The sequence below is a fragment of the Oenanthe melanoleuca genome, chromosome 9 (genome assembly GCF_029582105.1).
Source record: "Oenanthe melanoleuca isolate GR-GAL-2019-014 chromosome 9, OMel1.0, whole genome shotgun sequence".
In the NCBI taxonomy this organism is placed as follows: domain Eukaryota; kingdom Metazoa; phylum Chordata; class Aves; order Passeriformes; family Muscicapidae; genus Oenanthe; species Oenanthe melanoleuca.
This window is the reverse complement of record NC_079343.1, coordinates 21,965,502-21,989,489: the sequence shown is the minus strand read 5'-3', so window position 1 is coordinate 21,989,489 and position 23,988 is coordinate 21,965,502. Positions and strand designations below refer to the sequence as shown.

The window sequence follows — 23,988 nt, the reverse complement described above, 5'->3', positions numbered from 1 at the left end:
AGCTTCTGCACGGGAAGCCAAGGAACCATAATCCCCCAAAACACAAAGATAAGAAATGGAAAAAGAAATTTTTACTTTTTTTGGTCTATTCCCTTCCCTTCCAGCTTCTCTAGGATTGCTGGAGGGGCAATGCCTGTGCAGAGGCTGGAGGTACCATCGCCCCTTTAACAGGCAGCGCCACAGCCTGACATCAGCGAGCTGTGGAGTCCGGAGGGCTGGGAGCTGCTGCTCCAGGAGTGGTGCCAACGCATCCCTGTCTCCCTGCCTCTTCCCGGCTCTTGTTTTTGTATGCCTTTTAACATGCCGCATGTGTATCCGTGCCTGCCAGTGGATATCTGCGGGGTTTACATTAACCAGCTCAAGCTGAAGTCGGTAAACAGCTATTAAAGTTTTGCTCCTCATGTGTCCAAAGAGACTTCTGGATGAGGGAGTCGCTTGCATCCTTTGACGTCCTACGTGCTATTCCCTTATTTGCAGCCCAGATAGGTCTTCTCACTTAGCTATGCAGACAGGGGAGTTTGGGTTGGTTTGTGCCTGGCACGGGGAGGGGAGATCAATCTCCCGTGCCTTAGCGGGGAGTGTTCATGTTTTTACCTGTTTCCTGAACAGCAGGGAGTCAGGCTCAAAACCTGAAACTTTAGTGTTTAAAGTTTTCACTCCTGAGCAGAGTCCACTTCTAAAGCCGCTCTTTTGCCCTGGGACAAAATACTGAATGTGACAATTCCTCAGTTCTACAGAAGGATGCAAATTAGGGCTTGATTTTATTCAGACTGTCACAACTCCAAAGTTTCTTGGAAGCCAGATCCCCATCCCAAACGCTTCTCGGCACTAAGCGGAGATGCTGAAAGCAATTCCCGAGCGCCGATCCCAGCGGCAGCACCACCACTAAAGCTATTTATCCCCGCACAGGGTTTTTTTTTTTCACACATTCTTGCCTTCTGTTTTTGCTGGAGCCTCAGACCCTATTGAGAGGCAAATTTTAGCCATCTGGCAAAGCAGGCTGTGAGGGAGAAGAGAAAAAAAAAAGAGAGAGAGAGAGAAAACACAATGTGCATGGGCACACACACACACACGAAACTCTGGAGATTAGGGAAGACAAAAACTGCGCTGAATGCTGGAGCGCAGGGCAGCCCCGCGGCGGAGAGGAGGGAGAGGCGGGCGGGAGGAGGGCTCGGGTGCGGGCAGGTCTGCCTGCCTGGATGTGCGGAGCGGCTGCAGGCACGGCAAGGCGTGACCTGCATGGAAAATGCCAGACAGCTCCAGACATAGCACACACACATAGGCGAACACACGCTCGCAAATCTCCGGACGGAGATAAGGCGGACGGCGGAGCGCTGGGAAAGAGGAGAAGCCGTGCCCAGCAAGCGAGCCGTCAATCCTCCGCGCCGAGTCCGCCGGGAAACTGTCCCAGCAGGAAAATGAGGTGAGTGCCTCCGCTCTGGGCTGAGCCGGGCTCCCCGTGGTGTCAGGGCACGGCCGGGCATGGGGGCTGTGCTGCTCAGAGAGGTTTCTTGGTGATGATCGCGGCTCGGGTTCCCCTGTCCCTGAGCGAACAAGGGAATGCTCCGTGCCGCAGCCAGCCTGCACGCCGGCATCCCGGCAAAGCACAGGGACATCCTGGCTGGGCACCGCCAGCATCCCGGCAAAGCACAGGGACATCCTGGCCTGGGCACCGCCGGCATCCCGGCAAAGCACAGGGACATCCTGGAATGGGCACCGCCGGCATCCCGGCAAAGCACAGGGACATCCTGGAATGGGCACTGCCGGCATCCCGGCAAAGCACAGGGACATCCTGGCTGGGCACTGCTCTGCTGCGGCCAGAAAGGTTCGAGCGAGGTGGGACCTGCTGCACGGGCTTCAGGTTTCTGTGCACACCACGGTCATTTATCACTTTCACACGAGGTTAAGACTTTCCTCTGGTGGGGAAGAAGTTTGATGCTGTTTTGTGTCCCCTGATTCAGGGGAAGCAGAGCTGCACAAGCAAACAGTCTGTTGAAATGGAGGTGGTGATGCCCATTTACACCAGCTCAGCATCCAGCCCCATGCATGTACTCTGACCAGAGGAGTAACAGTTTTTCCCTTCACACATTTTTGTGGTTTCAGAAAAGCTGTCAGAAAAGGGCATGTTCAACCTCACTCTGCTTGAAAGAAAAACCAATCCAAATTTCTCAGCTCCCATTTACTTTTCTTTGTAACGAAGAGCTGAGAAAAGTGATGGCACTACACAAATGAACCCCAGAAATTTACTGCCCTGGTTTTGAAAGAACACAGACAGGTTAAAAATAATCCACTAATGCAGCTTCAATTTCCTCACCAGCATACCTAAATCAGCCCTGATTTTGAAACCAGGTGTACATATATGTGTGAGTAGTTCCAATGTCTGTTGTACACACCTACAAGCCATTGCAAGGCCTTAGTGCCTATTTTAGAAATTTTCGTCTCTAATGTCTCTTATTTCCTGCATGTTTCTTTTCCTTTGTATGCTCCACTATGTGTAAAGAGCCTGAGGTCTGCTCCTCTTTCTGGGTCCAATGCAATAGCACAGGCTTTTGTGTTCACACCTCCAGCATGGGTGGTGTTCTCTCCTTGCACAGAGGAATACTCAGTTTTTGCTCCCTTTCATGTCAAATGAAGCTTGAGGCTGGTGTGAAGTCAGCTGGACCACCACAGATTTACCTGTTCTCTCTGTCCTCCTCTGGGATAAACAAGTTGGTAACAAGTTGGGACAAACTCTTCAGACCGAGATTTTTTTAAAGATGGGTTTGATGACAAAACGTCTTAATGTATCTCAGCCTCTGCATGCTTCTCCAATTTGGGTGGAAGAGAAGAGAAGAGAAGAGAAGAGAAGAGAAGAGAAGAGAAGAGAAGAGAAGAGAAGAGAAGAGAAGAGAAGAGAAGAGAAGAGAAGAGAAGAGAAGAGAAGAGAAGAGAAGAGAAGAGAAGAGAAGAGAAGAGAAGAGAAGAGAAGAGAAGAGAAGAGAAGAGAAGAGAAGAGATAAGCAAAAAGAAGATAGAGTATAACACGCAGGATTGCAAAGCAAAGGCCTGGTTCCATCTTTGCCCAGCTGCAGACGTGTGCTGTTTTTTGAGAGCTAATGATCCCAATTTGGCAGGATGAGGCACAGTAGTAATAATAATAATAATAATAATAATAATAATAATAATAATAATAATACTTAGCAGTTATTGCCATGCTTTCACTAAATCGATTTAGAAAGCATCATTATTTTATTAAGCATGCTTATGTTTATTCTTCCATTAAATGAAGATTTGCCCACTAGAGCTCCATTAGTTAACGGGTGTGTTGCCAACGGCTGCTGCTCCCAAGAAGCATGGGAAAAACCGAGCTCCTGATGGCACTTCAGGCTGGCTGGGAGCTGTGGAGGTGCCTTTGCATCACTTGTGGCACCCACCTTTCAAAGGGGCTTTCTCCTCATGGGAGCCACATGCAGATCCCACATCCCAGGGGTTGCTCATGGTGCTGCACGATCCACTTGGGAAGAGAGATGAGCCTTCCCCAGGTGTTGTCACTGCCAGAGTTTCATTTCATCTCCTCCCATGTGTGTTGCAGGTCCCCCCTGGCCTGGCCCCTCTGTGCCTTGCTGCTCTGCATGGCAGATGCTGTGGAGCTGACAGACATGTTTGGGGAGATCCAGTCTCCCAACTTCCCTGACTCCTACCCCAGCGACTCGGAAATGACGTGGAACATCTCTGTGCCTGATGGATTTAAAATCAAGCTGTACTTCATGCATTTTGACTTGGAGTCATCCTACCTCTGTGAATATGACTATGTGAAGGTGAGCTGTGGCATCTCAGGGCAGATGGTGGGGCAGACTGCAGAGCTGTTTGGCCAGCTGAGAAAGGGTAGTGCTGGAAAAGCTGGGAACAAGACAGCTTTCCCCATTTTGATGGGCTCAGTCCAGTGGAGCACACAGGTAAGCTGGCAGCATCCACTGGATCAGCAGTGAGCAGGACACCAGAGTCAGAGCTTACCCAGGGAGGAACAAATTTCTGAAAGTATTCAAGCACCTAACTCACCCACTGGGATTTTCACATGGGCTGATAAAACACCTGTGGTTAAACACAGTTTGTGCCTCTCTGGTGCCAGCAAGGAGAACCCCTGAGCTGGGCACACTTTGTCAGGCTATGGCTGTGGGTGCATCTTGCAGCCAGCCTGGATCCCTGGCCACACCTTGCAGGCTCTTGGGACACCCTGTCCAGCCCCATGGGAAGCAAAAGGGAAAGGTTTGACCTGAGCTTGAGGCTGCTGTGGGGGTTTCCAGGGAGCTGTCTTGGCCAAAACTTCCAAATATTTCAGTCTGCTTCACCACCCAGAATTGTGGTGGCCATGCACTGCAGTGCCTCAGAGCAACCTTGCCTTTACACCACAGGTTTCTCCAAGCAGGGTTCTCCTTCACATCCAGGACAAGGGCAGCTCTCCATATCTTTGAAAATGTTCAAGTGTGGTTCTGGTAGACCAGCAATAGCAAGCAGGTGCTTTCTAGGTTGTGTGGCTGAACATACCTTACATCATCACCCAGGACAAGCCCCACCCAGCCCTTTCACACAGAGGCAGGTGGAGCCTGCTCCCAGGTCTGGAACAGAACTTGGCCCTGGTGCTATCTGCCAGTTAATTGAAATTATTGTTTTATTCTTGTCCTAAGAAAACAAAGCAAGCATTTGTGTATTTTTTCCTCTAGGATCTATTGCTCCCTGCTTTAATTTCCCCTTTGTGCTGGCACTCATTCTGCTACTAACAGCTCTCATTGAGCTTTGATTAGCTCTTTCTGCTTCTCCTGGATCTTCTCCAAGCACAAGGGCCCAGGGACATATATAGAGATATATTGCTTTAAAACCCCTATAGGCTCAAGGAGCAGATTTCTTGGAAACTTTCCCCATTCCAAGCTTTACCCCCCCCTCCCGCCCTTCACCCCCTCCTCTTTTTTCCTTTTTCATAAGGCTCCCTGTTACTTGGCCATGGTGCCAACTTGGCACCACAGCTTTCCCTGCCGCTGGATTTCCATAAGAAGGAGGTATTTTTCACAGGGATTTAGATCTCAGCTGTATAAATTTGCTCGGGGCCGTAACCCAGCTGGCGGAGCCTCCACCACAGAATTACATTTGAAAAATGATGAAAATGGATGGATTAAGGGAGATCCAGAGGTTACTCTGCAGGGTAAGGGTGCAGCCTTGATGCTTCTAAACCACTGGCTTAGAAAACATTAAGGAGAGCAGTGAATGACTCTGTGACTGTGATCCTCCTTGGGTTTGTGTGTGCAGCTCTGTCTGCACCAGTGCAAGGTGTAAAAACAGCATCAGCCCCTCTTTGACAGAGGGCACAGTGCATGGCTGTAGAATGTAACTACAGACCTGGCACATGAAGATGCTTCTCTGGAATATTCTGCTGGTGCCAGTGAGGGAGCTCAGAAACACAGGCAGATCTCTGTGTTCCATGGTGCTCAATGGATTCCCCATCTATGAACTTGTACCATTGCTTTCTGAGCTCATAGGTAACTTTAATCTCTGCAGCACCACACACCAGAGAGTTGGACACATTAAATATATGATTATATGCCTCTGTGTGTGTGAAGAAACACCTTCTTGTTTGTTCAGGGTCTTCATCATCTTGACTGCCATAAGAAGGAGGTTAAAAAGGGGCTGAGCAGGTGGGAACTCAAGACAGGCAAAAAGCTCCTGTGCCCTGGTCTTTGTTTCCCACACTCTTGGCTGCCCTCACACCCGAGCTCTGAAGTGGTAGAAGCTCATCACAAGTGGCAAGCTCAGGGTGATCTGAGCTGTAAACACACACAGACCTCTGCCTTCGGGGTGGTCTGCAGAAGGGAACAGTTTCCAGAGCTCTGAAACAATGGCTAATTAAAACAATAGCTGTTTATTTATATGTATGCACATGCACGCGTGCGCGTGTTGTGTTTATATAAAACGAACGTGGCTCCTAAGGAAATGCTCACAGCATGGGAGGCTTGTTTCTGCAAATGGGGATGGCAGAGAGGGGAGTTGCACTTCAGTAAGAAGTGAGCCAGGAGGAATGGGAGGAACAGCCATCTCCAAAATACCCACCTGGAGAAGCCCCCCATGCAGGTAGAAAACTCCAGTCAGGTGCTGGGAACAAACTCCAGGCCTCAGTGCATTGGATACAGCCTCGATGGCTGCTGCCAGGTGCATGTGGACAGGGATGGAGCAGCCACCCACCCTGGGCTGCTTCTTCCTGCTCTTTCCCCTTGCTGTGCTGCTCAGCAGGCTCTGCCCAGCTCATCACCATCCACAGGGAAACAGTTTGGGGGTTCCTCCTTTGCAGAGGGTTTCACCATGGTTTGCAATTCTGCAGCACTGGCCCAGGGCACCCAAAAAGCCACAGCTCTGACCTGGAAATCAGGTTAAGTGACTTGAACAGTGTCAGTGAGGAGCACTGTGGCAGGGAGATGGGCAATGAAATGCTGGTTTCTAAGGGGCCATCATGAGTAAATCCCCAAGCTTATTATGGAGATCTGAGCCTGGGGACCTGTCCATGAGGTTTTGCACATTTGTCAGTCAAGCTTTGGAATGAAATCAGCCCCCAAGAGCTTGGCAGCCAGCTACAGCCAGCTCCTTGATTGGAATGAAGATGGGGGGACACCTCATCAGTGATTGATGAGGCACTGGTGGGGGACATGCAGGACCAGGGAACAAGCTTGGTTTTTCATTCAGGGCAGTGCATGCCCTGCCTGGTGCTACTAGAAGGGTCATCAGGACCCATGTACACCTTCCTCTATTCAAATCAGAGGGGAAAAGCACAAAGCAAGGTTTGGCATGAACCAGGGTGTTCAGGGGGAGAAAAGCCTCTTTAGGCCCTGTCAGCCAGCCCCAGCCAGGGAGGGGGTCATTCATTCCCTGGGAGTGTGGGGTCACAAAAGGAGCACTTTGAACTGCAAGAGGCAGCTGGGAGAAGGGAGAGCCCAGGGCTATGCCAATTGTCTTTCCCATCCTGATGGCTCTCTGCAGAGGTGTCTGGTGGCACTGGCCATTCCCCAGTGCAGGAGGAGGAGGAAGACCAGGCATGGCAGCAAGCCATCGGTTCTTGCAGGACCCCAGTATCCTGCCTGGGTCTCTTTTCACCCCCAGCCCCTCCAGGGAACAAGCCTTGCCCAGAAATAGATCATGTGGGTGCAGCTACCATGTGGGTCTGGACAGACACCAAGCCAAATCCACAGCACAGGAAACCATCCATCCTCCTTTGTCACCCACGGCAGGGCTGCCACCTATGTCCCCGGGGAAATTCAGACAATTTCATGTTTGCATATGCAAGGACCCTTGATGCTTCCTGGGGAGATCTCCAGGAGACTCAGATGGAGGCTTTTGCAGGGGCTGTTCCTGTTCATTTCCAGCAGACATTGTGGCGAAAAAGCCTCATTGCCCTGGATGTTGCCTCCTTGCTGCTCTGCGGGGCTTCGTGCCCTGCCCTGGCTCTGAGCATCTCCTCCCCATGTCATGTTCCCAGTGTCTTCAGCCCAGCACTGCGATTTCTCTGCCTAATGAGCCATTTATATATATTACAAGTGGTATGTTTGGCCTTCATCAGTCCAATTAGTGCATTCCTGGAGGGCTGGAGAGGGGGGGCTGGTGGCGGCTGTGTTTCCGTATTGCCGACTGCCTGCTCCTCTCAAAACTGCCCAAACTGCAGGGCCAAATTCCCCTCCCTGTTTTTGGCATTTCATTAACCCCCATGGGAGCAGGAGGCACCTCCAGAGCACCAGTGCTCCCCAGTATCCCCAACAGCCCACGCACTGGGGCAGCCTTTTTTCCTGCCAGCCAGGGCATCCCAGCTCCTTCGCCCAAGGGGGGAATCAATTTGGGGCACAGAGGAGCCCCAAAACTTGGGACACCCCTTAGCCACAGCACCAGCCAAAACACAGAGGGATAGAGCCACAGCCAGAGAGGGAATCCAGTCTGCCTCCATCCAGAAGGGCAGAAGTCTTAATGAGGGACTGAGGATGCAAGAAGAAACAGGGAACACAGCAGGAGGCATTGGCAAGGGTAAATTTAAGGCACAAGGGTGTCACTATATTTTATTTTTCAAAGGAGGATTCTTTCAGCGTATTTTTATAGGGAATTTCTCTGTGGCAATTGGTATTTCCCTCAGGGACACATCTTCTCTAGTGAAAACGTCGACATCGTGACCCGAGAGGGAGAAACTCCAAACAAACAACCAGGATTTAATTACCAGCCTGCTCGCTGGATGTAAATGATCTACAAAAAAGTATACAGTCCCCAGCAGAAGTAGCAAATATTAACCAGGGATGATGACCTCTCTGTTTAGTTTACTGCTGAAGGGCTGCCTCTGCTCCCTGTGGCTCGGGGCATGGGACCCGTCTCAGATAAGGGGCTTGGATACCCCCAGTGAGGAGAGCACAGCTCTCCTGGGGCCCATCCTGCTGCTCCAGGGCTGTGTCCAGGGATGCTGGAGGCAGTGCTGGGGCTGGCCCCACGGCTGGAGCATCCTCAAGCTGAGACATCAAGCACTGGGAAGATTTTCCCGTGTTTTGGGAATTCTGTGCTGCAGGTCCTGCATCCTCTGGGGCTGAAGGCAAGGAATGGGAGCCCACACAGTGGCTCATGAGTGCTGGCAGAGGTGACAGCCACCAGCCCCACACAGAGCAGCTGGCTGGAAATTCCTCCTTCCCACAGATTTTCTTAAGAAAAAGCATTTTCTGTGGAAGAGGCTGCATCCCACGTGCTGGCGCAGCCAAGTCTGTGCATCAGGGCTGATATTCCTTTTTTCTTTGCTTCTGGTGATGGCACTCCCGTTTTTCAGCCTGAAACACTATTTCATTTCAAAACAATCTTTCATATTTAAAAGCAATTCTAAAGCACCACAGTATATTTCAAAGGGATTGAAACCAGATGGAGCCCAAATTACTTGTTTTCTTTTTTTGCCCCAGAATGCTGTTACAAAAAAAAAAAAAAAATTCAATTGGGTTTTTGTCCCCAAAGCAGGGTGCGTGTTTTTTCTCGAAATTCCCGAAATTTATCATCGGAAAGTGTCTCTCTTTTCTGGCCAGCTTCAGCTTGTATGAGAGGATGGAAAATATCTGGAGGCAATGTCAAGGCACGCTGAGTTGCCATTTCCATGTTGGCTTTCCCTGGTGTGAACGAGTTTCCGCCTGTTTGTTCAGCTCTGGGAAATTTCCCTTTCAGCCCCAGACCCTCCCCGGCAGGCACATCCTGAGGGTCTCTGGGTGACAGGGATGGAGTCAGAGGAGGGTCTCATCTTGCTGAGGCCAAGCAAGCCAGGCACAGCATTCCAACACCTCCAGGACCCCATGGGCCCCGAGCAGATGACTGTTTTCCCCAGGCATGGGCTGGGGGGCTGCAGACTTCATCACAGCCTCAATAGCTGTGGCTTGGCTCCAGCCGTGGCGGGCTGGCTGCTGGTGTTCATCACATTCCTCTGCCGAGGCTTATTCATATTCAAATCCCCGGGGGGAAAGCAGGCAGGGTGCTGGGAACTGCCTGGGAGAGGCTGTGGTTGAGACTTGGGGATGGGGTGTGTAGGAGAAGGAGGTGGATCAGTGCTGGAGAAAACGGCAGGGAAAAAGGAAATGAGAGGGTTTCCAGGGAAAACTGAAGGGTTTAGTGCAGGGATTACAGTGCTTTAAGGCACAGATAAGGCTGTGTTTTAAAGGGATGCACACAGAGAATACTGAATGTGCTGATATGGGAGCAGGGCACCCTGGCTCATCACTCCCTTTCCTCAGCCCTCTGGGTGCATGGTCAGACTCCCAGCAGTGCCTGCAACCACAGCTCTGGAGCCAGACAGAGCCTGGATGGGAGGGACAGGACCAAGCTTGTCCAAGGCACCCAAGGGACAGAAATTAGAGCTGCTGCTTTGAGCTGATGCAAAACCCAACAGGCAGGGACTCCTCTAGGCCCCTCACACAGATGCTTACTGTCTGGATCAGTGTTTGAGCCATGAGAAGAGGAGAGGGGAAGCATCTCAGGTACCACCAGCTCTGAGTGGGAATGACACAGTCCAGGGCTGATTTTCACACCCCTTCTTCTACACTGCCACCCTATGTCCTCATCCCACCTCCCAAATGGGCTCCCACCCTGCATCCTCCCTTACACCCCCCAGCTCCTCCCTGCATCCTGGATGCCACCTGCTCTTGGCATCTGCCTCAGAGGTGCCTCCAGGCAGAGCAGGCAGACCTGAGCTCCTGTGCCCCAGGGAGACACTGGTGAGTCCTGGCAGGAGACAGCCTGGGCAAGCACAGGTAGAGCACCCAGAGGATGATTCCAATCCCAGCCTGACCTCCCCAGGGAGCACACAGCAGGCTCTCCAGGCTCACCCCTTCTTTCTGCTAACAGATTGAAACCGAGGACCAGGAGCTGGCAACCTTCTGTGGCAGGGAGACAACAGACACAGAGCAGGCTCCAGGACAGCAAGTGATCCTGTCCCCAGGGCCCTACATGGGGCTCACCTTCAGATCTGACTTCTCCAACGAGGAACGCTTCACCGGCTTCGATGCCCATTACACCGCTGTGGGTAAGCAGCATTTAAGCCTGCAGGGCCAGCTTGCTGGGATAGGGAACCAGATTTGCAGGGACCACATCCCAGGTCAGCCTTGGGGTCCCTGGCAAGAAAAGAACTCGTGTGCAGCCCTTGGGCCATGTGGGACTCACTGGGTGCTCATTTATCCACGTGGGATAACAGATTTCTCTCAGTGCTGTCCCCACGAGGAGTGGCATGTGGAGAGCTGCAGGGTGACCTCCCTTCCATGTTAACTCCATTCTAGATGTGGATGAGTGCCTGGAGAAGAGTGATGAGGAGCTGGCTTGTGACCACTACTGCCACAACTACATTGGCGGGTACTACTGCTCCTGCAGGTTCGGCTACATCCTCCACTCTGACAACAGGACCTGCAAAGGTACCACAGCACAGCCCAGACACAGGGATGGGCACACTGAGGGTCCCGAGTAGGTATCACACCTACCAAGCACAGTCAAAATGGCCCTTTTCTGCTGCCAGGAGGGATGAGGTGCCTCTTCCCCTACAAACCAGTAGTCTGGGACTCCTTTTCCAGGGGCTGTGCTCCTTGGCTAATCTCTATACACTTCCTCAAGTCAGAGATATGAAAGGGTTTAGTCCCTGCTCTGAATCTGCATCCTGTAGGTTAGCTGGGACTAGCTCTCAGCCCAGGGCTTCTGTGCCATGGGCATATTTGGAAGTTGGATGTGTGAGATTTTCCTTGCACAGCACATATTTGGGATCCACATACCCATATTTGGAATCCATGGATCCACCAACAGACCCTGCTCCAATGGGAGGATTCCTGAGTATGGTCAGGGTTGGGACATGACTGTCAGGGCCCTGATGGAGCCACGGCTGTGTTTCAGTGGAGTGCAGTGACAACCTCTACACCCAGAGGAGCGGGGTGATCACCAGCGCTGACTTCCCCAGCCCCTACCCCAAGAGCTCAGACTGCCTGTACCGGATTGAGCTGGAGGAGGGTTTCTTCATCACCCTCAACTTCGACGACAGCTTTGATGTGGAAGACCACCCCGAGGTGACCTGTCCATATGACCACATCAAGGTGAGCTGGGCTCTGCACACTCTTCTTGTACTCACCCTTTGTGTCCCAGTGATGGAATCAAAATTACCCCAGACTAAACAGGGATGATGGAATCAGCAGAAGCCCTGTGGTCTCTTGACCCCATGTCACATCTGCTTGTGACCCTTCTAGCCAACAGTGACCCTCTTTCTGTTCATGTTCCCTTAACACATGGTGCTTAAGCCCCACTCCAGCCTCATCCATTGGCCTCAGGGATCAAAAAAACCCCCTCAAATCACCACTCATCTTGCCTTGGCAGATAAAAGCAGGCCAAAAGGAGTTTGGACCTTTCTGTGGAGAAAAGTCCCCAGGACGCATTGAAACCCAAACCAACAGCGTGCAGATCCGCTTCCACAGTGACAACTCTGGAGAGAATAGGGGCTGGAAGTTGTCATACACAGCAATTGGTAACTCCTGCTGCTTTCCTCTGTTTGCTGGGCTTGGGAATGGGAAGGGCTTCATAAAGCCTGCAGGTGGACACTATGAGTTTGGTAGTCCATGATCCTGTCTCCAGAAAGGATCTGTTCCAGAAATCACGAGAGGCATAAAATGGCATGGACCCCTCCCTCTAAAGGGTTCTTTTTTTTCCCTACGACAACTCGGCTCTGAAACAAGACCATATTGCAAAGCAGAGTAATTTTGGGCAGGATAATTGCACAAGCTACTGTTATTAGCTCCCAGATTTGTAATGCACAAAGCCAGAGAATTACAGACTGAAGGAAATACATGGAGCCTCCATGCTTGTAAAAGAGCCTGGCTGAGCCATGCCAGTATAGACTAAGGGTAAAAGCAGGGCAGAGATGCTCAAATTCTGCTCCATGGGCTGGGTAGAAGAGCTGGGACTTTACATCTGCTCCATTTATTCCTCTGTTTAGCTTCATTTGCTTTTTATTCAAAGGAAATCCGTGCCCACTGCTGCAACCACCGATCAATGGGAAAATTGAGCCTTCTCAAGCCAAGTACACCTTCAAAGACCAGGTTGTCATCAGCTGCAACACTGGATACAAAGTGCTGAAGGTATGGATTGACAGCATGGAGCTGGGAATATGGGTAGGAAGAAGAGGATACTTCCTCTCAAAGCCAGTGCATCTCTGGGAGAGCGAACACAATCACACACGATCCTCACCCCCTTCCCAGGGACAAGGAAAACGCCTCCTCTGAGAGCAAACACCTTTCCTTTCCAAAGAGGCAGAGGAAAGGAAGAGGTAGCATTTCCCTGAGCCACCCTCTCAGCATCCCTTCAGAGCCAGCAAACTCAGAATGTCAGGCTGGCACTTCTGCCAGAGAAAAAGTCAGCAAAAGCTCCGAGGCAGCTGCCAGGACTCTGCCTGCCCCCCACCTCAGTGGGCATTGGCTCAGCAGCCCTGCAGAGGCCAATCTCCACAGACTGGGGGTCCTCAGGGACCTGGGGACAGATTCAGTGAGTCAAGGGGGCAGGATTTTGGCAAGGTATCTCTGGGAAACAGCTGAGAACCACAGAGAGTGTGGCTGACTCATGGGGTGGCTGCCTTCCCTCCAAGCCAGTAGCCCACTTTGACTTCCGACACGGACTTGGATATTTCTCTGATCTCCTTCCAGTCCCATCCTTCATGCAGAGCTGCCTCCTTACCCATCTCATTATTTACAACAGGAATAAGTGACTTCAGTTCTTTGGCTTTCAGTGTGCCACTGAGTTGCTGGCAGCAAGAAAACTTCTCAAGTTTTTCATTATGATTTTATTGCAATTTTTATCTAAAAAAGCCCTCTTCAAGGGGATGCTGGATATAACTTGACTAAATCACCAAGAAATTCCCTTTTTATTGAGAGATTAATTTCTTTGCCTTGAACATTGATAGGTTGTTTTTTTGGGTTTTTTTTTTGTTGATACCTTCTGCACAGGATGATGTGGAAAGTGACTCCTTCCAGATTGAGTGTCTGAAGGATGGCACATGGAGTAACAAGATCCCTATCTGCAAAAGTAAGGACACCCTTCCCTCCCCTGCCAATGTCCTTTTTCCTGCTAAAATAATTTCATGCTAACAGGAGCTGCTCTGCCAGAGTGGAGTTCCTCACTCAGAAACACAAACCCAGCCAGAGAGACTACGTAACCCTGAAAAGCTCTTTTGGCTTCTTCTTGGATAACATAATGGGGCTCAGGCCAAATGCCACAAGCAGGAGATTGGTGCATTTATTTAGATTACTCATATAACTCAATTTGTGAGCCACTTTGCTGTCTCCCTGTCAAAGAAAGAGCAAGCCTGGCTCTTAAGAACTAGCTCTGTCAGGTAAGCCTGGAACAATGAGGGATAATCTAGGTCCTGGTCCAAATTTCCTTCCCAGTGGAGGCTATTAAAGTGCAGGGCATTAGAGAGGTCCTAGGTACTAGCCTAAACTGGGCACTGCTCAGTGAGAGGGGAGAGAAAAATGCCCAAATATTTGCAAACCTTAAAATGGGAGAAAAGGAGAGAAGAAAAGAAATGCCATATGAAAGGACAGTAATTTGAATAATCTCTTCTTTCATCTAACCCAGCTCTTCTTTTGGCTCAGGCTTGGGAGATGTACCTGATCACGCCTTTTCACTTTTCCCCAAACCTCTCAGAGCTCAGGGAGGCTCTCACTGCTGCTCAATGCTGTAAGGCTGGCCCGAAAGGAGAAAAGCAGCAAACATGGTCAGAGATTGTCCCAGGTCCTTCCAGGAGAGGCAGGAGGGGATGCCTTCTTGGGGTGTTGGGATCCAGATTCTCTTCATCTGGGCAGACTCTTTTTCTTTTAATAATATTGTGCATCTCACCTTGAAAGAAAGACTATTTCTGGAGTTCTAATTCATGTTTTCTCGAGCCAAATGGAAATTGGAAGGCTCTCAGACTTGCTAAACAGATTAATAACTGGAAGGGCTCCTTAAGAACTGTGGGGTCAGTGGTGTCTCTGCCCTACTGAGGAACTCCCCATCCTACACTCTTACTGCCACAGATTCCCATTGATTTTATCCAGAGAAAAATTTGCATCGTCTCAAAATTAGAGCAAAATCTAGGTAAATATTTTTAACATCAAAAATTATTATTTTTTTGAGGAAATTGAAATGATTACCTGCATTGCTCCAGCTGGGCTGGAACTGATTCCTTCTTGTGCAATATGACTCACTACACTAAATTTCTAAGACCTTTTTGGAAAGCCAAGAAGCCCCTAAATGGGCAATTTAGGCCTCCAGACTGCAGATTCCCACCTCCCTGGGATGTCTGTGAGAGGCAGGGAACAAGCAATGCAGAAAATTCTCAGCAAAGTGGATAAAATCCAGCTCCACAGCCTGGAGAGGATAATCAGAAACCTGTGACAGCTTCTGCCAGCCACTGCCCCAGGTTGCTGTGGCTGGGCAGAGTGAGGGGGTCCCCAGCAGGGCCGTGGCTCCTCTGGCATCCGCGGCACCCTGGCACGGCTCCCTGGGAGCTCATTAATGATTGCTGGTGGTTTGGGGGCTGGGTTTCCTGCATGTCTCTCTCTGCTCGTCTACTAATTGGGCTTTCTCTCTCTGCTCTCCTCCTTCCCCTGTGCTTTCGGTGCAGCTGCAGATAGAGCCGAGAACCAGACAGAGGGAAGAGCCGGCTCGGAGCAAGTGGCTGCGTGAGGCTGGCGCCGGGGCAGCCCCAGGGGCAGCTGTCTCCACGCCCCTCTGATCTGTCCAGTACCCAGGGCAGGTTCCCTTTGCACTGGCCCGGCTGCCAAATCCATCTCTGTGGCTTGTCTAACCGGCATGGCACTCTTAACCCCGCGCCTGGTGCTTTCTTAACTCCGTCTCCAGAAGGGTGAAGGAAGTTGGCGTCGAGCTCCCCTTTCCCACTGCCCCACATGGGGAAGGGGCTCACCTGGCCCCAGCACTGCTGCCTGGGGACCATGTGCTGCTGCCAGCTCCCAGCATTTCTGCATCCCTCCCTCTCCACCCAACTCCTGGGCTGCCTTGGCTCCCCCTCCAAGGCAGCCGTGCGAGGATTGTGGCACAGCCACCTGGTTGGTTGGTTGGTTGGTTGGTTGGTTGGTTGGTTGTTGGTTGGTGGGTTGGACTCAGTCTCCCACTGTCCTTCCTCGCTGGCCCAGCATCACAAATAAGAAACACTCCTTCCTCTCCTCCCTCCAAGAGTCCTGGTGCCTTTCAGACCCTCCTGACAAGGAGGCCTGGAGGATGGGTTGGCATCACCAGCCCTTTCCTGCAGGCACCAAGCCCTGGCACCAAGACAGGGGGATGGATGTTCCTCCACTTCCCCACTGCTCCCCACGGCTGGCCTGGCAGAGGTGAGGACAACTGGCCTCAGGCTGACTGCAGCTGAAGGAGGTCAGAGCCTGGTATCTGGCCCCATTCACATTCCCAGGAACTCCTGGGGCAAACAAAGCCCCTGTACTCCCTGGGGGGAGGAGGCTCCACCAGGTTGGGATGTGGACCAGAGGCTGAGAGAGGAGGAGGACAAGGAGGTGTGTGTTGGGGACGTCAGTCCTCTTCTGGTCCTACAAAGACAGAGATGCTAAATGGCTCTTTTCCTGAGGGAGAACTCTAGAAAGGCTCACAGAACAAATGGCCTGCCCTCACCCTTTCAACAGGACCTGGGACACTGGTACAGCAACACCTCTCTACAAGAGCTCATTCTCCAAAGATCAGGCCTGCCCAGGTCTGAGAGACACACAGGGTTGAGATGAGCTGTGCAGGTCAGTGAATGCTGCCCTGCTACCATAAACAATCTGCAAGGAAACAGGTACCCAGAGTCTCCACCCAGCCTGCTTGCAACTACACACTCATCCCAACATTTGCTGTATCTACAGACACTGGAGGGGAGCCTGGCTAATGGTGAACTGCAGTATTTTGCCATAAATTAGGCTTTTTTTCACCCAAGGAATTAGGCAATCCTAAGCAGTGGTACATATCCCTGGTTCCAGCTACTATGTCTGGTGAGCTCTCTCTTCGGTAGCCTGGATCAGTTAGGACTGCTGTCCTCATTCCCTTCACATCCTGGAGCACATGGGAACCCACAGACCTCACATCGCCCCTGATCCACAGGGCCTGTTTACTGCAAAGTCACCATTTCCCTACTCAGCCCCTCATCTAAACATAGCAAAACTCAGCTCCACCGCACCACATCTCTTGGCTGGATCAGACCCTGGCTCCTGCCCTCCACTGGGACAGGGCACCCAGGACGGGGTTGGGGAAGGCTGCAGAGCATCACCCAAATGTGCTGTGACCTGCCCATGTGGTAGAGAGGCTCAGCTCCAAGGAGATGACCCCTGGATTTGGCAGATGATCCCTCCCACAGCCTGGGGTACTCCCTGGAGTGTTTGGCACAAACCTAATATGGGGGACAAGCTGCAGGGAGAGGCTGGGCAGAGCACTCTGAGGGATTGTGGAGAGAAAGGAAACCATGGATCGGCCATGGGGAAGGGCAATGCACCCCAAAATTATTTTCCCTCCATCACACCCTGAGTCAACACTGGGGACTGGTGAAGCATAGCCAACTCTGCTGATGTCTTGGGGGATGGAGCAAGTTTGATCTCATCCACAGGTACCATGTCTCACCCACCAAGCCACACTCTCAATGTCCTTCATCTCCTGCTGTCATAGGACAGCCAGGCCCAAGGGTTGTTCCACCTGATCTGTAAATGCTAATCAGCACTGTTTAGTGAGCAAGACCAGAGCAGGAAGGACAGGGCTGTGCTCTCAGCAAAGCCTTGTGCATAGAGGAGCACCCGTGATGCACAGCTGGTGAATCACTGCCTGCCTCTCCCTGCACACTTCTACAGTGCAAAGACACTCTGGCACCATCTCACAACAGACCTCACCTGCCAGAACAGGCTTCTTCCCCTCTCACTGGTGTAACAGAGAGATCTTGCACTACATGGAGGGGCTCCTGGGCCTGGGGTCTCCAGCAGTGTGAGTAGTGTTGGTCACACAGCCTGTGGATAGGACATGCTGCTGGTATTCCATGGTGCCACTCGTGCTCTGCAGGGTGACCATGGGAGGGTTTCGCAGAGCCAGGCTGCCCAGCCAGGACAGAGCCTCCTGCTGTGCCATAGACAAAAGGGATGCAGCATTATACAGGCCCTTGCTCTGCCCCACAAGACCACCATCCCATGCCAAAGCCCAGCACTCCCTGCCTGCTGGCTGGCTGAACACCCCAAGATACAGCACAGGGTTCAACCCCCCTTCTGTGTTGGCTTTCAGTTGCTGACTGCAAAGCGCCGCCGGAGCTGGAGCATGGCTTTGTCACCTTCTCCACCAGCAACAACCTGACCACCTACCAAGCAGCCATCCAGTATCACTGCCAGCACCCCTACTACCACATGGCCCCCAACAGCACCGGTGAGCAGTGGGGCCAGGCCACGTCCCCACGGCACAGTGAGGGTGGGCACATGGGGTGCAAGTGTGGGGGCTTGGGACGGCAGCTCCAGGGTGTTCTGCAAACAGCAGGCTGTGGGTGTAGCCTACACATACCAAACCTGTGTCCTCCCTGCCTGGGCTGTCAGACTGGACAAATTCTGCTCCACAACAAGGTAGGATGGAGTTGGACCTTCTGGCTGCTTTGCCTGATTGTTCCACAGCCTTGGCAGAGCAGTGCAGGTGTTCTGCACCCTGACTCCTTATCCTGCCATCTGCTCCCTGCAGACTATGAAATTTCCTGTGTCTCTGGGAAAGGAGCTGCTGCTGGAGAGAGCACCAGATCCAGCAGCCTCTGGAAGGGCTCTGCAAGGCTCCTCATCCCAGCACCCCAATGTTCAGCACAGACAAAGCTGAACAGATAGCAGTGGGATTCTATCAGACTGAGTTTTTCCTGCCATCCCCCATGATCCACAACCACAGAAAAACCACAGGGTAGTTTATCAAGCACCACAGTTCTCTGTACCCTTCAGACTCAGTTTTGGACAGTAGAAAGGGTGCATACAGAGCCCTTCTCCCTTCTCCTCCCTCAGCAAGCAAAGCCAAAAGAATTCCTCACATTCTTGTCTCCCTGCTTTTATCTCCCTGCATATGGTCCCAGCATCACATATGAATTAGCAGAATGGGCATTGGCAGCACTTTTATGTGGAGGCAGCTGCCAGCAGAGGCTGAGGCTACAGCACAGCCCTCCAGAGAGCTCAAGGCAATGAAACAGAGGATGGAGACATGTCCCTGCATGGGGGCAGGGCTACCATGGCCCCCCAGCAATGGAGCACATAGGGCATTAAAAGGGGGGTCACTTCCTGCTCTAAAAAGGGTTCAAAGGGCTCTGACAGCTGGGCAAGGTCTCCTCACTGGAAAGGGCAATCCCTCGTGCCAGGAGCAGAGCCCAGCTAACACTTTGCTCTCTTCCAGCCACCTACACGTGCGATGCATTGGGGCAGTGGAGGAGTGAGGAGCTGGGCACCAAGCTGCCATCCTGCCGACCAGGTACTGCTGCTGGGGTGGCTGGTGCCCACAGAGAGGGGTGCTGAGCAGGGAGGGGATGCAGCCACGCAGAAATCCTGCTCCTGGTGACGGTGCCGGCCATACATAGCCAAGTGCCACAATGCATGGCAAGAGGGTGGTGGGGACAGAGGCTGCCTGCTATCCCAGCAGCCCAGATGGTCAGGGTGCAGTGGTGGCACTGGGGTCACAGCCATCCCATCTGTCTGGGCTCCCCAAGCTCCCCACTCCAGCACACAAGGAAACCAGCAGCCCACTGGCCATATTCAACCCCCAGCATCCCTGGAGATGTCAGATCCTGTTGGCAGTGTGTACACATCCAGTAGCAATTATCACCTCTTCAAGCCTTCCAAAAAAAAAAAAAACCAAACTGCTTTACAGGGAAGGAAAAGTCCCAAGTCTTTGAGCAGTGGCAAAAATGTTTGCAGCCAGCAATTTTCCAGGCAAGGCACTTGCTCAGGATGAAACAAAAGTCTCTGGGACAGTTTCTGGCCATAGCCAGGCGTGGGGCCAGGCTGGCTGGCATGTCAGGGGCCTGGAGGCAGCTTGGGTGTGGATTGTAGTGGGATGTGCAGGGATCACTCTCCAGAGAGATGCAGGGATCCAGTTGCAGCTGCAGCTGCAACCACCCTGGGGTTCAGACCCTGGTCCAGTCCCACGGAGGGTATCTGCTCTCCAGCCATACTGAGACACTGCAATGCTAGAGGAAAGACTCCTAAGATTCTCTGCATCCCACAAAACTCCAAGACCAGGGCTGTGGCTGCTCTTGTTGTGGCAGCTGCTCTCTGCATCTCTGCTTGATGTTTCAGCCTGAACTAATTTGAGCTGGGAGCATACGGGGACAGCTTTGGGGCCATAGCTGCTTTCATGGGCCATTTCCAGGCCTTGTGATTACTGACAGGAGTCAGAGAGACTTCAGGAAAATGGAAAATCCCAGAGAGAGGGTGACGCTCTCCTGAGATCGGCATCTGCAGGCAGCAGCTGGCCAGCTGCTCTTCAGATCTTCCCGTGTCTCACGCACCTCCCCATCAACAGCAACCTCTCTTCCAGGCTGCTCCATGCCTGCCTCTGCCATTAGTGGGAGCATTTGCAGCCTGGTCAGCATTTTTGATATGTAATTTAATAGAATAAATATTTGGCTGGATGTGCTTCCTCTAAAAGCATCTCCCTGGGACAGCCGTCAGCTTTGGTGCAGCAGAGCAGCTGGGCTGGGACACAGGAATTCTTTTCCTGAGCATGTTTTCTATTCCTTTCAGCACTGGGAAAGACAGGGGTACAGAGCACATAGAAAGACACATTCACCATGTTCCCTCCCTCCTAGAGTTACATTTTTCCTAGAGACAGACCCCAGCCTCAACAAATCCACATTAGCAGCTTCCAGTGCTCCTGCCCTGGTTCCAAGACTGATTCTTGCCCTGACCCCACCACCCTGAGGGGTCGGAACCTCTGTTTGTGAGGGTTTGTATCCTCCCCTCACAGCACAGGTTGCACTGAGGCAGAGTCCCAGCACTTTCCATGGAGGATCTGGGGGTTTTTTTTGCGGACTGAGAAGGATGAGACCAGCACCCGAGTTGCTGTGATTCAGGATTCTTCCAGATGCAGGACAAGCCCAAACAGGCTCCCACAACCTCCCAGTGACATCAGCATCCCCAAGCCACCTGAGAATGCCTCCACAGTGCTGCCACAGGCAGGAATCCCACCCACCACCAACAGCCATGTCCCAAGGCTTAAGTTCCCTAGTGACAGAATTGTCCCTCCCCACCCTGTCCAATCTCTCAGAGCCACCTTCAGCATCCTGATTCCCTCATCTTCCTAACACTGTGCCTAGATAAAGCTCCTGGAAGCAAAGCAGGCACCATGTCAGAGTTCTTCAGGCATTAATTCTGGGTCTGTTGAAGAGCTGAGCAGAGACGTTCTGGTTTGGCTGCCAGAATTGTGGCTGATGAGATGCAGGAGTAAAGCCCGTGGTGCTAGGCAACATCCCATGGCCAAGACTTCTCCAGCCACAGCAGCTCCAGGAGGGCAAATGCCATGGCTGTGAGAACACAGACCTCGTGACAGGTCTCAGAGTAAGGGGTGAGACTGGGTTGATGTCAAGCTCCAGTCCTCCCACCATCATTCCCCTGGGTCTCTCGGCACACCGAGCAGGAGCAAGGCAAGTGCCTGAAAGGTCTGGGAAGGGCTGGGTGAGCTCACAGGTCACAGTGAGGCTATAAGATTACTCATTTGGCCTTTCTGCTTCCGAAGTGGTGTGGATCTAGCCAAATCACTCCAGAAACTGAAAATGGAAACAAAAACAAAACCAAAAATGACAAAAGAGTGTTTGGTTTGAAGATAACCAGCCACATGGCATAACCTACAGGGATACCCCTTTCCATTTGCTGCCTAGATAAACAATCTGGAGGTAACTGTGCTGTCCCTTCTGTCCCCAGTGTGCGGCCGGCCGGCTCGACCCCTGCCTGGCATCATCAAGCGCATCATCGGCGGGCGGAACGCGGAGCCCGGCTTCTTCCCCTGGCAGGCCCTGATCGTGGTGGAGGACATGTCCCGCGTGCCCAACGACAAATGGTTCGGCAGCGGGGCCCTGCTCTCGGAGTCCTGGGTGCTGACGGCCGCCCACGTGCTGCGGTCCCAGCGGCGGGACAAGACCATCATCCCCGTCTCCAAGGAGCACGTCACCGTCTATCTGGCCCTTCACGACGTGAGGAACAAGATGGAGGCTGTCAACAGGACAGTGGAGAGGATCATCCTCCATGAGGAGTTTGACATCCAGAACTACAACCATGACATCGCGCTGGTCAAGCTGAAGGAGAAGGTGACCATGGGCAAGTATGTCATGCCTGTCTGCCTGCCCCAGTTTGAGCACGAGCTGGAAGGGCCTCACCCCAACACGCTGGGGCTGGTGGCTGGCTGGGGCATCTCCAACCCCAACATCACAGTGGATGAGATCATCAGCTCAGGCATGAGGACCCTGTCTGACATCCTGCAGTACGTCAAACTGCCCGTGGTGCTGCACGCCGAGTGCAAGACCAGCTACGAGTCGCGCTCAGGCAACTACAGCGTGACTGAGAACATGTTCTGCGCCGGCTACTATGAGGGGGGGAAGGACACTTGTTTGGGAGACAGCGGGGGGGCCTTCGTCATCCAGGACCCTGGAACGCGGAGGTGGGTGGCCCAAGGGCTGGTGTCGTGGGGTGGCCCGGAGGAGTGCGGCAGCAAGCAGGTGTACGGCGTGTACACCAAGGTCTCTAACTACGTGGACTGGGTGGAGCAGAAAACAGGCTTCTCAGAGAGATGGACATTTCTGGAGCCAGAGCTGGAGAGATGAGTGACTAAGCAGCCTGCTGCCACCGCGGCTCCCTTTCTTCTTGTTGTTATTGTTTAATGTGCTCCAGACTCGGGTCTTTCGCAAGCAATAGCCACGATACTCCACGCACGCCAAGCCCCTGCCAGGTCATTTGTTTCGCTTGGTCCCGCATCCCTTCGCCTGCGTTCTTAGGAAATGCTTGCTAGGGAGCTGGAGGGAGGGGGCGAAGGACAAGATCTCAGCTGGTGTCCTCTGCATGTGCTGCCCATCTGCAAGCCTCACCCACACTCCAGGGAACTTCCCTCCAAGCCAGGAAAAAGGCACAGCGATTGAGGCAGGGTTTGCCTGACACCAGAGCTTTGTGCAGCGCACAGAGAATTGTCCCCACTCCCAGGACTCTCCAGCCAGATCTCTACATCAGAAGATGCAACTACAGAGTTTCAGAGCCCATGGACAGTGCAGGAAGCCCATGTGGGCAGGCCTGGGCCTCACAGGATCCCCACGGTGGTGAACCCCTTTTCTGTGCAAGGAGTAGTGAGAGAGTCCTGGGAGTTTGCCATTTTTATATACAAAGAAACATCCCTTCCTGGTGGCGTCTCAGATGACATCCACCTGGCCCCAAGGAGGTGAGGATCCATCCACATTTAGCCCCAAACTTCAGCCATGGCTGCCAAGACAGCACCAGCCCAAACAGGACACCTGTGTCCCACCATGTGGGATGAGTGACCCACAGAGGACACAAGAACATGGAACAAGGTTTGGACTGACCCCTGGCCTCCTGCCTTCTCCAGTCCCACCCCAAGATTAGCTCTGTGCTTTTCAGCCTCAGCAGACCCCCCAAGGAAAATTTTTCATTACAAGACAGCTTCCTATTGACTGCATCTAAGCAATACTTATTCTCAGCAGAATCATTTCATATAAAACACCCTTGTTTAGCTTTTATCTCTTTTTCAGGGGCCTGGTTAGTCCTGCATGACTGTTTATTCATTCTTGCTTTTGAGGACATTGAGTTAGCTGATTTAAAGGTTACCAGTGGTGTTTAGTGTTTGTTCATGGATCTGGTGGCCTATTGCAGATATCTAAGTCCTTCTAGACTGACTCAAACCCACCTAACACATCAGAAGTATTCATACCTCCCCAGGTTCCCTCCATGGCCCATGGTTGGCAGACAAGTCCCTACAAGGAACCAGGTCAGGTGAGCTGTCCTTCCTGAAGCAGGGACACCTTCCCCTTCACTTGCCAGCAAAGTCCTCCCAAAGCTGTAAGCAACACACAAAAATTGCCTGCTGTGCTCTAGCTTCCTTCAGGCCTCTCTTTCTCCTCATGCCCCTTTGGTTTTTCCATGAAGGGAAGAAGCCAACAGTGGCTGAGCCACTCTGACATTTTGCTATCATCCAAGAAGCCATTTGTAGAACTTGTTGAGGAGCAGAAGGCCTAAGGAAGGTCAAACTTGCAGATACACTATGAACTGTACTCTTGTCTATGTCATGTAACTACAAGGTATTTTTTAATATATGTGTGTATCTTTTTTTATATATATTACATTCTGTAAAATATCTGATGTCAGGTAAGGATGGTTCTCTCAGTCTTCCTCCTGAGAACAAATAAAACTTTTTTATGTACTGAGCTTGTGACCTGTGGCTTTTATTCCAAGAGGAACATAGTCAAGGCTGGTCACT

The 23,988-nt window shown here is 52.1% G+C and overlaps 1 protein-coding gene across 2 annotated transcripts; it reads left to right on the top strand.

The window, feature by feature from the left end:
* The first annotated feature begins 1,148 nt into the window (after window positions 1-1,148).
* Window positions 1,149-23,935, top strand: MASP1 (MBL associated serine protease 1). Of its 2 annotated transcripts, XM_056498274.1 has the most exons (11): window positions 1,157-1,423; window positions 3,572-3,797; window positions 10,363-10,540; window positions 10,791-10,922; window positions 11,392-11,588; window positions 11,866-12,013; window positions 12,505-12,623; window positions 13,485-13,563; window positions 17,785-17,922; window positions 18,913-18,987; window positions 21,435-23,935. In XM_056498274.1, the coding sequence occupies exons 1-11, from the start codon at window positions 1,200-1,202 to the stop codon at window positions 22,328-22,330; spliced, it is 2,412 nt and encodes an 803-aa protein (XP_056354249.1). In that variant the 5' UTR covers window positions 1,157-1,199; the 3' UTR covers window positions 22,331-23,935. The 2 variants fall into 2 exon arrangements, with proteins under 2 accessions (XP_056354250.1, XP_056354249.1); XM_056498275.1 differs by lacking the exons at window positions 17,785-17,922; window positions 18,913-18,987; window positions 21,435-23,935 and adding an exon at window positions 15,146-16,281 and having other exon boundaries at window positions 1,149-1,423.
* Window positions 23,936-23,988: the final 53 nt, after the last annotated feature.